Source organism: Cyphellophora attinorum (genome assembly GCF_001299255.1).
Source record: "Cyphellophora attinorum strain CBS 131958 chromosome Unknown Contig8, whole genome shotgun sequence".
Classification (NCBI taxonomy): domain Eukaryota; kingdom Fungi; phylum Ascomycota; class Eurotiomycetes; order Chaetothyriales; family Cyphellophoraceae; genus Cyphellophora; species Cyphellophora attinorum.
The window spans coordinates 819,627-832,258 of record NW_017253236.1 but is presented as its reverse complement, the minus strand read 5'-3'; the positions used below and the strand labels follow the sequence as shown (position 1 = coordinate 832,258).

The 12,632-nt window shown below is 52.1% G+C and overlaps 2 protein-coding genes across 2 annotated transcripts; both read left to right on the top strand.

Annotated features, from left to right (window-relative positions):
* Positions 1–482: 482 nt before the first annotated feature.
* AB675_5617 (Transcription-associated protein 1) lies at positions 483–3,628 on the top strand (the record flags this gene model as incomplete). Its single annotated transcript, XM_018145844.1, has 2 exons — positions 483–544; positions 598–3,628. The coding sequence occupies 2 exons, from the start codon at positions 483–485 to the stop codon at positions 3,626–3,628; spliced, it is 3,093 nt and encodes a 1,030-aa protein (XP_018001951.1).
* Positions 3,629–3,672: 44 nt separating this feature from the next.
* AB675_5616 (Transcription-associated protein 1) lies at positions 3,673–11,996 on the top strand (the record flags this gene model as incomplete). Its single annotated transcript, XM_018145843.1, has 2 exons — positions 3,673–4,621; positions 4,672–11,996. 2 exons carry the CDS (start codon positions 3,673–3,675, stop codon positions 11,994–11,996), a joined length of 8,274 nt encoding a protein of 2,757 aa, XP_018002012.1.
* Between the last annotated feature and the right edge of the window lie 636 nt (positions 11,997–12,632).

Here is a 12,632-nt window from a genome sequence, read left to right as displayed (position 1 = left end):
ACCGAACGCGAATTTGAGGCAGTCGCGATCCTGCCCAAGACGATCACGTGAATGAGAAGGCCCGGGCCGCAGCAACCCAAAGAGGCAAAGATCTGCTTTTCCAGGTCAAACGCATGCCCGAGTGAGTTGGAGTCTGGCACGCTTCGAAAGCACTCTCATAAACGAGACATCATTGTCGCCAACTATCCTCACCCGTTCATCCTTTTCATTTGGTGTTTCGGTGTCACTGAGCGTGGGCTACGCTCTGTGCCATTCCTTCTTAATGCGACTGATGAAACGTATCTAATTGTCGAGACTCGCGAGTACCTTAGCCCACGGATTCAGCGCGAAAGCATTCTCGCAGAATTGCCCGGATCGCATCTTCGAAACAACGCTCTGTCAGGCCATATGCAGAGCCCTCGACGTCGACGCTGAACACGGCGACCTTGCTGTGCGTGTAGCGAGTGCTGGGCCGGCCCAGTAGACTCAGCACGTCCGCAAGCATGGACCCCTCACAGAAGATCGACTTGTATGCGACGCGGCTGGCAGATCCCAAAGTCGGCAAGTACCCTCACCCAAGGACACTCGTCCACCACTAACAACCCCAATAGATACGAGAGCAAAGTCCAGCTATGCCCTCGAATTGCGCGATTCCATAGACACACTCTGCACGCCCGCTGCAGCCTACCAGAAATTCCTGTCGAAACTATGGCCAGTATTCAAGAAATTGCTAGAGGGCAAACCCGAGTTCAATCCCAACTCTTCCGAGCACACACTGCGCAACCAGCTGCTAGAGATATTACACCGGTTGCAGCATGCGTCGCCCGAAATCGAGCCATACGCTGTCGACATGGTCGACTTGCTGATGGACCTGGTACGAGTCGAGAACGAGGATAATGCCGTACTGTGCCTCAAGACCGTTATGGATTTGGCTCGAAGCCAGCAGCGCGCCACAGAGTCCAAAGTTCAGCCATTCCTCGATCTGATCCAGGAGATGTTCGAGGCAATGGATACCGTCGTGAAGGACACCTTTGACGACCCAGCACCTGTCTCAACCACTACTTCCGCCGGCACAGCAACAACGTCCCAGTCTCCGAGACCTGGCAGTCCAGCCATGACCGTTTCAGACCCTGGCACGGAAAAGAAGGAACTGCTACCCCTTGCGAAAGGCATGAAGTCCTTCAAGGTGCTGTCGGAGTGCCCCATCATCGTCGTTTCCATCTTCCAAGCCCATCGATCTTCCGTACCGACCAACGTCAAGAAGTTCGTGCCCTCAATCAAGAGCATACTCATGTTGCAAGCAAAGGCACAGAAGAAGGCTCACGACGATGCTGCACAGAACAATACAATCTTTACGGGTGTCAGTAAAGAGATCAAGAATCGGGCTGCTTTCGGAGATTTCATCACGGCTCAGGTTAAGACTATGAGCTTTCTGGCGTATCTCTTGCGAGTGTATGCTGATCAGCTGAAAGATTTCTTGCCCACACTCCCTGGCGTTGTCGTTCGTTTGCTCAAAGACTGTCCAAGAGAGAAATCGAGCGCGCGTAAGGAGCTCCTCGTTGCTATTAGGCATATCATCAACTTCAACTATCGCAAGATTTTCCTCAACAAGATCGACGAGTTGTTGGACGATCGGATATTGATTGGCAATGGCTTGACTGTCTATGAGTCTATGAGGCCGCTGGCATACAGCATGTTGGCTGATCTGATCCATCATGTTCGAGAGTCTCTGAATCGCGATCAGATCCGCAAGACCATCGAAGTCTACACACGAAATCTGCACGACAACTTTCCTGGCACGAGTTTTCAGACCATGAGCGCGAAGCTTTTACTTAATATGGCCGAGAGCATCACCAAGCTGGAAGACAAGGAGGACGCTCGACATTTTCTAGTCATGATTCTTGATGCTATAGGCGACAAGTTTGCGGCCATGAACTACCAGTATGCAAATGCTGTGAAGCTCAGCAAGCTCTATGGCGACAAGAACAAGGATCAAGCTTCCGAGTCTTACATGGACGACAAGGACAATTTTCCGGACTGGGACGAGGTCGGCATTTTCAACGCCAGCCCAATCAAAACGTCAAGTCCTCGCGATAGAGGGACTGATCCAGTGGCCGACAACAAGTTCCTGTTCAAGAACTTGGTGAATGGACTCAAGAACATGTTCTACCAGCTCAAGACTTGCAATCCGCCTCAGTCCAATATCGATCCTGCCAATCTGCCGCCTAATTGGGGCGACATATCGTTCGGCTACAACGCTGAGGAGGTCAGGGTCGTCACAAAGCTATTCCACGAAGGAGCTCGAGTCTTCCGCTACTACAGCACGGACGTCACGCCAACTGAATTACCGCATTCCTCACCAATAGATTCTGTGGCCAGCCACTCGATGGCGCAGATGAGCCGCGAAGAGAAGGAGCTACTCGAGAGCTTCGGCACGGTCTTCCATTGCCTCGATCCTGCAACTTTCCACGAAGTGTATCAAGCAGAGATACCCCATCTCCATGAGCTGATGTTCGAGCACACGGCGTTACTTCATCTTCCGCAATTCTTCCTTGCGAGTGAGACTACTTCACCCGCCTTCGCTGGTATGGTGCTTCAGTATCTTATGAAACAGCTAGGCGAAGTCGGCTCGTCAGATGTCAAGAAGTCATCGATCCTGCTACGGATGTTCAAGCTTTCATTTATGGCGGTAACGCTGTTCTCCGCGCATAACGAGCAGGTGCTGTTACCTCATATCACCAAAATCGTCACACAGTGCGTGCATCTGTCGGTCAGCGCCGAGAAACCGATCCATTATTTCGTGCTGCTCAGATCACTGTTCCGAAGTATAGGAGGTGGTCGATTCGAATTGCTCTACAAAGAGATTCTGCCATTACTGGAAATGCTGCTTGAAACATTCAACCAACTTTTGCAGGGAGCTCGCGACCTGCACGATCGGGACTTGTATGTTGAGCTGACGTTGACTGTACCTGCTAGACTGTCACATCTGCTGCCACATCTGAGCCATCTCATGAGACCCTTGGTGGTCGCGCTTCGCGCGGGCCCCGATCTCGTCAGTCAGGGGCTGCGGACATTGGAACTTTGCGTCGACAACCTCACTGCTGACTATCTGGATCCCATCATGGCGCCGATTATGGATGACCTCATGACTGCGCTGTTCGAGCATCTGCAGCCGCAACCATATCAACACTTCCATTCCCATACGACCATGAGAATACTCGGCAAGCTGGGAGGACGAAACCGAAAGTTCTTGAATCACCCCCACCAATTGTCATACAAGGAATGCACCGACGATGATGCTAGTTTCGATGTGAGACTAATCGGTACCAACAAGGACCGAGCTTTCCCACTGAAAGTTGGAACAGACCTGGCAATCAAGAGGCTGAAGGAGCCAGTCCGACCTGGATCCGGAAAGCCACACTCCCTTGAGCTCTACTATAAGCAAGAAGCTTTCAAGTTGATCAGCAATCAGGCCAAACTTTTCATAGGGTATGACCAGTTGCCGGAGGACTTTGCTGCGCTGCTCCGACTGCAGGCCAACGATCTCGCCGCTGCTCGCTACGAGACGTACACGACTATGCTGTCACAGAACGAGGGAACCAAGTTCGTCAGAAGCGACGAGAAGAGGAAGAAAATGCGAAGAAATTAATGAGAGCGTGCTTCTCTGCGACCGCGATACCCGAACTCGAACGGATGGCTTCCGAATTCGTGACAAACATCGCAAGGCATTTCACCATAATCGAGCTCGGTCAATCACTATGTGATGCGGGACGCCGAACGAAGCCATTTGACGTCAACTCCGGCGAGGGCGCGGTCTACTTGAGCACGAAAATGCTCGCAGATGTCCTTGTCGACTGCTTCGCATCCGAAAACGCTGCTATCCGTGCAGCTGCAGAGGCCGCGATGTTCACCGTCCGCGACACGGCGAGGACCATCTTCGGACAAGCAGATAAAGCAGCCAAGTTTCCATTCTTCTATCACATGGCTCAAACATTTTGCCAGAAGTGCCGCGAGGTTGAATGGTTCACCAAGGCGGGTGCATCGCTTGGGCTGCAAATCATTGTCACCAAGCTTGACCTTGGATCTATGTTTCTTTCGCGACGCCATCTCGATATCGTGAAGGCTCTTCTCTTTGTCATCAAAGATACGCCACAAGATGTTCCTGCCAGCACACGGATTACAGCACAGGAGACTCTCTATGTCATCCTCAAGAGAATCTGTCAGGGCATTAATAAGGAGTCTATCAGCAACGAGAAGAACTATGCTCATCAGATGTCTGTCCTCCTAAGTGTCGAGCTGTCCCACATGAATAAGCATGTAAGAGCAACTGCGCAACGTTCGTTCTCGATCATGGCGGAACAAATCGGTGTTGAGGTGTACGAGTTGATCGCTCCTGTCAAAGAGCGCCTCTTGGCACCAATATTCAATAAGCCTCTCAGAGCACTGCCGTTCCTGTCTCAGACAGGCTTCATCGATGCGATTACCTACTGCTTGGAGCTGGGTCACGATCTGGTGCCACTCAATGATCAGCTCAACCGACTTACCATGGAGTCGCTGGCCCTTGCAGATGCAGAATCTGATATTCTTCATGCCAAGCCAGAAGAGTTTAGCGCTTCAGAACTCATTGTCAGCCTTCGAGTCAGTTGCTTGAGGCTCCTGTCGATGACAATGAGTCTGCCAGACTTTGCGCAGGGCGCACAAAGCTCAAGTCGCTCGAAGATCATCACTGTCTTCTTCAAGCTGCTTTACTCAAAGTCTCAAGAAGTTATCGAGCTGCCCATGCCGGCCTGAAAGAAGTCCTGGAGAAAACCAACAAGCTACCAAAAGACCTCCTGCAAAACGGTCTACGGCCCATTCTCATGAATCTCCAAGACCCGAAGAAGTTGACCGTTGCCGGGTTGGATGGTCTTGCTCGACTGCTTACGTTGCTCACGAATTACTTTAAGGTCGAGATAGGGTCTCGTTTGCTCGAGCATCTGGACGTGATTGCCGAAGAGTCCCTACTGCAAAAGGTCTCATTCGGGATGATCGAACAGAATCCACAGATGAAGATCGTTGCGGCAATCGTCAACATATTTCATCTACTTCCGCCCACCGCAACACAATTCATGGCCAAATTGGTCAACAGCGTACTGGACCTTGAGTCGAAACTGAGGCGCACTACCGCCAGCCCTTTTCGACAGCCTCTCGTCCTATATCTCAACAAGTATCCGAAAGACACCTTGACCTTTTTCCAGGGCAAATTACAAGAGGAGAAGTATGGTCGCTTTTTTGCCCAGATTCTTTCGGACACTCAGAGCGAGCCATTGCGCGAGATGGTCATGGCCGAAATTGATGCATTTTCAGCTACCATCTTCGACGCCGCTGCTGGCGAAGGGGCCGACATCTGCCTCATTAGCGGCATTCTCGCAACATCGGCGGTCTGTGCCAGCGAAAAGGCCTCAGAGTGGATTGCAGATCAACTGCCGTTTGTTAAGAAATTGCTGGAAGGAGGCCAGACCGTTCAGCGAAAGCTACGACAAGACGAGCTACAACATAATCAACGTCTACGTGCCCAACAAGCTGGCGACGCGCTGAATAACGTTCTCATCACGTATTTGTCCGCAAAGCCCACCGACATCGACTTTGCAATGGATGTCTTCACCTGTGAAGCCGAAGGCGATATCAAGGCGTCCTTACAGCTGAATCAGTTCATCTACAAGAAGTTGATCAAAAGCGAGTCCACAGAATTACAACGCAGCTTGATCGAACGAAGTCTCGACATATACACCCAGAAGGCACCCTCGCAGAAGTTGAAGACTTTCCTGCTGCATAACATCGTCAACCCGATTGTTGCGGAAGATATCCAACGTGCTCGAAAAGATAATGAGTACGATGGAACTCTGATGAACAAGGCCATGTTCGACACGATGCACGAAAAGCTTTGGAAGACTCCAGGCGAAGTGACAGACGATAATTCGCAACCTGGCATTGATCATTCTCGGATGGAAGTCTTGCAACTGTCGGCTTTCATGCTCAAATATCACAGTGAGGCTGTTTCCGAATATCGCAAAGACGTGATCAAATTCGCCTGGGCATACATACGCCTTGAGGATGTGATCAACAAGTACGCGGCGTACGTGCTGATCTCCTACTTTATCAGGTTCTACGAAGCTCCCGCCAAACTTGTCCAGCAGATTTACATGGTCCTCCTGAGGGCACATCAAAACGAGGGCAAGGCTCTTGTCACGCAGGCTCTCGAGGTACTTGCGCCGATTTTGCCAGTCCGCACGCCTAACGCAACGCCGGGAGACAAGCGAACACCACCGTGGGCTCGTCTGCCCAAGAAGGTCCTGAACGAAGAATCCGGCAATCTGCAGCAGGTGCAAAGCATCTTCAATTTCGTTGTTCGGCAAGCAGATCTGTTTTATGAGTATCGCGAATTCTTCATTCCAACGATGATACAAATGCTGCACAAGATCGCCGCACCTCCTAACCCATCAAGCGAGAGCAAGAAGCTGGCACTGTCCTTGATTAATCTTATAGCGCAGTGGGAAAAGCGACGGGTCAGTCCCAAGTCACCTGTCCAATCTTCGGAGTCCCCTGCCAAGAAACGTGACTCGATCACGCCAGCCGCGTCGACTCCAGATAGGAAAGACAAACCCGAGTATCAGATTCCGATCGATCTCAGAACGATGGTGGTCAAGTACATGATCACCTTTGTGACGGCTTTGCAAGAAAGATTCCCAGTCCCTGCCACGGAGATGAAGGCACGAGCTCTACAGAAAGCTCAACAAGCTGTGAACTCGACCGATATGGTCAAGAAAGCTGTCCAACTCCTCCAAGACCTCGTGTCACCCCAGCTGTGGGCCGATGTCGACGTTGGACTGTACCCTAAGCTCCTTGATCCAATGTTGGCTGGAAGTAATGCCGACAAGCCAGATGAGAAACATCTGACTTGTATGGTCAATACACTGCAGGTGATGCGGATTCTCTTGGCCACAAAGTCAAACGACTGGAAACTGGCAAATATAGAGCTGATACAGAAGCTTCTCGAGAAACCCCTCAAGTCGGAAGATCCAGAGATTCAAGATTGCATTCACTGGGTAGCTGAGAGCTCGCAAACGAAGCCTCTTCTTGTACAGGTACTCGAGGCGATCCCCGAGGTCAAAGCTGACGATGAAGACGCCATGGACCTTGACAGTGCATCAGCCGAGTTTCTGACCAAGTTCTCGAAGACTATCATTGGTGAAGGCTTATCAGCGATTAATCCCACTGCGGCAACCAACAATCTCTGGACTCTGGCCAAAGTGCGACCGTCTGAAGTGGACGAGCATATGCCCGGACTGATGAGAGTGTTTCAAACGAAGCTGGCCAAGGACCACATCGGTGCTTACATGATGCCGACTACCGCTCCGCCGCCAAATTGGCGCATAGGTGAGCCGTTGGGCGACGCATATGAGTTCTCTTTGGGAGTAGACCTGGTCAAGAAGTCGATAGACATCATGTCAGCACGCATGGCTACATTGGGTGAACAGCGACGACCGTATCTTAGTGTGTTGGCGTCTCTCGTCGAAAAGTCATACAATGCTGAGATCGCCAACAAAATCCTGGATGTGGTCGAAAACTGGATATTCAATTCGAGTGAGGCGTGGCCGACGCTTAAAGAAAAGACGGCTGTACTCCACAAAATGCTCGTCTTCGAGAGATGGCCCAACCAGAGCTTACTTGAGCGATTCCTCGAACTGGTCATCAAAATCTATGAGGATCCCACCGTTACTCGAACGGAGTTGACGGTGCGACTAGAGCATGCATTCTTGATAGGGACGAGGGCAAAGGATGTGGAGACTCGAACGCGCTTCATGACCATATTCAACCGTGCATTGTCGGAGACTGCAAACTTCCGCATAGGCTATGTTCTCACGCAGCAGAACTGGGATACATTGGCCGACTCTTTTTGGCTCAAGCAAGCGTCACAGCTCATCATGGGATCGATCGACATGACAATGCCTGCTCGACTTCACCCCGACGATATTACTATCTGCCCGGTTTCGCAGATGTTCAGCGCCAAGTTGGTCAACCCGGAACAAAGCCAAGACGATATCATGATCGAGGAGTCGCTCGAAGAGATGGTCTCGGCACAGCGAAAATTCAATGAGGACATTCGCGATGTCAAGGTCCGCGATCTCCTTGAGCCGTTGACGCAGCTGCAGCACACAGATGATCAGCTAGCCTACGATGTTTGGGTCACATTGTTCCCTCTTTGCTGGTCTGCGCTCACCAGAGATGAGCGACTCGAGCTTGAGAAAGGGATGGTCACACTTCTGACGCGGGAGTACCACCAGCGACAGCTCAATCATCGTCCGAACGTGGTCCAGGCTTTGCTCGAGGGCGTAATTCGTGCTCGACCACGGTTCAAGGTACCACCGCATGTTCTGAAGTTCCTGAGCCGCACCTACGACGCTTGGTACACCGGGCTCACTGCCCTCGAAGAGTCTACGATCGATCCGCTCATAGACACGGCTCAAGTACGTGAGAGCAATCTCGATGCTCTTGTCGAGATCTACGCTAGCTTGCAGGAAGACGACCTTTTCTATGGCACATGGCGTCGGCGCTGCAAGTTCATGGAGACCAATTCTGCTCTTTCCTACGAACAGCATGGAATGTGGGACAAAGCACAGCATCTTTGGGAGGCTGCTCAGGTCAAGGCTCGCACTGGCGTGATGCCGTTTTCTCAGGGCGAGTACTACATCTGGGAGGATCATTGGGTCATGTGTGCCCAGAAGCTTCAACAGTGGGATATCCTAGGAGAGTTCGCCAAACACGAGAACTTCAACGATCTGCTACTGGAGTCTGCTTGGCGCAACTATGACGCCTGGAGCGACGAGACCAACCGAGCTCAGCTTGACAACATGATAAAGTCTGTTTCAGATGCACCAACACCTCGGCGGACTTTCTTCCAGGCGTTCATGGCTCTGCTCAAGTACAACTTGAAGCAGATCGGTCGCCCAGAATTTCAGCATATTTGCGACGAAGCTACTCAGCTCTCAATCCGCAAATGGCACCAGCTGCCCCGCCGCATCACCAATGCCCATATCCCGATTCTCCAGAACTTTCAGCAACTCGTCGAGCTACATGACGGAAGTGTCATTTGTGACAGTCTCATGAGCACCAACGAGCGCAACTTGGACAGCAAGTCTCAGGAAGTCAAGCTGCTCCTCCAAGCCTGGAGAGACCGTCTGCCAAATGTGTGGGACGATATCAATGCCTGGCAAGATCTTGTCACTTGGCGCCAGCACGTCTTCCAGCTGGTCAACGACACGTATCTGAAGCTGTTGCCACCCGGAGGAAACCAAGTCGGCAACAATAGTTATGCATTCCGCGGCTATCATGAGACCGCGTGGATCATCAATAAGTTCGCGCACGTCGCACGAAAGCATCAGATGCCAGAGGTCTGCATCAATCAGCTTGGCAAGATCTACACTCTCCCAAATATCGAGATCCAGGAGGCCTTCCTTAAATTGAGAGAGCAAGCGAAATGCCATTATCAGAACAAATCCGAGCTGAATAACGGTCTGGATGTGATCAACAACACCAATCTCAACTATTTTGGTGCTCAACAGAAGGCCGAATTCTACACTCTCAAGGGCATGTTCTTGGCCAAGTTGCAGCATGCTGAGGACGCCAACGAGGCCTTTGGGGTTGCGTTATACTATGACTTGCGCCTTCCCAAGGCCTGGGCCGAGTGGGGCCAGTATTCAGACCGCAAATTCAAGGAGAATCCTGGTACCATGGAGGCTGCTTCGAATGCTGTCAGTTGCTACCTGGAAGCTGCTGGTCTTTACAAGAGCGCCAAATCTCGCAAAATGCTCAGTCGAGTCTTGTGGCTGCTTAGTCTGGACGACGAAGAAGGTCAGATTGCCAAAGCATTCGAGGACTTCAAAGGCGATACTCCTGTGTGGTATTGGACCACGTTCATCCCGCAACTGCTCGGCAGTCTGGAGCACAAGGAAGCTCGTCTGGCATCATCTGTGCTCTCGAAAATTGCAAAGGTCTTCCCGCAGGCACTGTTCTATCATCTTCGAGCTGCCCGTGAGGATCTTTCCAACAAGCGGAAACAGCAAGAGCAACGATCGACCCCAGCGAAACAAGCAACTCCTGCCAAGGAGTCTGATAGCGGCTCTCGACCAGGCACTGCCAACGGTGATGCTCCCGCCACAACGAACGGCGACGCTGAAGTGAAGCCAAAGGTTGAAGCTAATGGCGATACGAAGCCTGAGGCTCCTGTCAAGGAGACGCCAAAGAAACCATGGGAGCACGCCGGCGAAATCATGGACGGTCTCAAGACGGGCTTCCCACTCCTTGCTTTGTCGATGGAAACCATGACAGACCAGTTGTCGAAGCACTTCAAGTGTCCACCTGATGAGGATGCACATCGACTGATTGTGGCTTTGCTAAACGATGGCCTTAATTATGTCAGTCGGTCACCTCAGCACTACGCCGAAGGTGCGAAACTGCCAGCATCGACCGAAGCAAATATCCAAAGATTCGTGGCATCGGTTCTTCCTGCGCATATCAGAGGTTCCTTCGAAGCTGAATTCGTCAAGACCCGGCCAACGATGTACGAGTACATCCAGAAGCTCACTCGTTGGCGGGACAAGTTTGAGAACAAGCTGGATCACCGCCAGCAGTGGGCACCTCTCGAGTCTTACAGTCATCATCTGTCGGAGTTCAAGTTCCTCAAATTCGACGACATGGTAGAAGTGCCGGGACAATATCAACAGCACAAGGACAACAACAAGGACTTTGTGCGGATTGAGCGCTTCATGCCTACAGTTGAACTGGTTCGCGGCAACAACATCTGCCATCGACGCATTACTCTGCGCGGCCACGATGGCTCACTACACCCCTTCGCAGTCCAACATCCCACGGGGGGCAAAGTGCGCCGGGAGGAGCGCATCGTGCAACTCTTCCGCATCTTCAATCAGACTCTTGCCAAACGCAAAGAAGCTCGGCGCCGCAATTTGTACTTCCACTTGCCAATCTTTGTCCCGATAGCACCGCCGATCAGATTGGTCCAGGACGACGCGTCTTATGTCACCCTACAAACCATCTACGAAGATTACGTGGCCAATACCCCGAATATGAGCCGCGATGAACCTATGCTCTTCCTTCTCGACCAACTCCGCAGTCTCCACGAACAACAACGCGCTAAGACGCTGACTAATGAGCAGCAGCTCGTTGTTAAGACCGAGATCTTCAACAAGATTCAAAGCAAGTGGGCACCGAATACCATTGCGCTCAACTACTTCAAGAAGATCTACCCATCGTTCGCGGACTTCTGGCTGTTCCGACGGCAATTTGCCTACCAGTACGCCACGACCGCGTTCATGACACATGTAATGCACATGACAGGCCGATATCCTATGAAGATGGCGATCAGCAGGTCGACAGGCGACGTCTGGGCGGTGGACGCGCTTCCCACGATGAGCGTTCAGAAGCCACTGTTCTGGAACAATGAAGCTGTTCCCTTCCGTCTTACTCCCAATTTGCAAACCCTCATTGGGCCTTTGGCTGTGGAGGGTATCTTCACTGCGTCACTCATGGCTATCGCACGCTGCCTCGCGGAGCCGGACAATGGATACGAGATGGCACAGATGCTGAGCGTCTTTGTTCGCGACGAGGTAATCGCGTGGATAGCTGGACGGGCTGGATCGAGTGGTGGACAGGACAAGATGAATAGTATGATGGAGGGAGGGCAGTTGAGGGAGCTGGTAGGTCAGAATTGTGAGATCGTGGTCAAGAAGGCGCTGTTCTTGGGCGTCACGCAGCATGATGTGGGCGCTGCTGGCAGTGCTCCCAATGTCAACGGTGTCAATGGTAGCAGCGGCAATGGAGAAGGAAGCAGCAGTGCCACCGCCAGTGCTGCGAACGGCGCGACTGGCGCAACTGGCAGTACACAAGCGGGTGCTGTGCAACCTCCTGCGGCGGCGCTCCTGGTGGCTCCCTTCCAGCGAGTCAGACTGTGGTGGACATGATCAGCAAAGCCACGAATCCCGAGAAGTTGAGCCAGATGGATGGGCTGTGGGCTGCATGGCTTTAGATCAGCGAGGCGACGAACCCGAAGAGACTGTGCCTGATGCTCGGGCCATGGGCTGCTTGGTTGTGATGTGTGATTTTTAGGGGCTAGCATGACAGTGCATGGCTTCAAGTAAAGCGAAAGGGGCACATGAGGGACGGAAAAGGGATACGAATGGTGAGCAGGGCGCAAAGTGAATCCATGGATCATGTCAAAGGGAACAGGGAGCATATGCGATGCACAAGCGCCGGTCGGACGACGTGATAGGCCGCATTCGCTCGCTTTAGACAGGGGCAGCAGTAGCGATCAGCCACATGTATTTATGTACAAGTACTTCTTACTTCACAAGGTCGTCTCATTTCATCGAGCGTCCAAGAACGGGAGACTTGCGTCGTTCTAGGAATGACTGAATTGCGCAGCTGCGGTCAGAAGAAGGAATACCGCCTACGAGATCCGCGCGAGGCAGGCTCCAGTCAACCGGTCTCAGATCATCTCTGCTCTGATCGTGTCATCCGGTTTTGCCATTTTATGGCAGTAGGTGATCGTGAGGAAGTGGCGATCTAGGAGGCACCAATCGGGAAGGATGAGGTGAGGA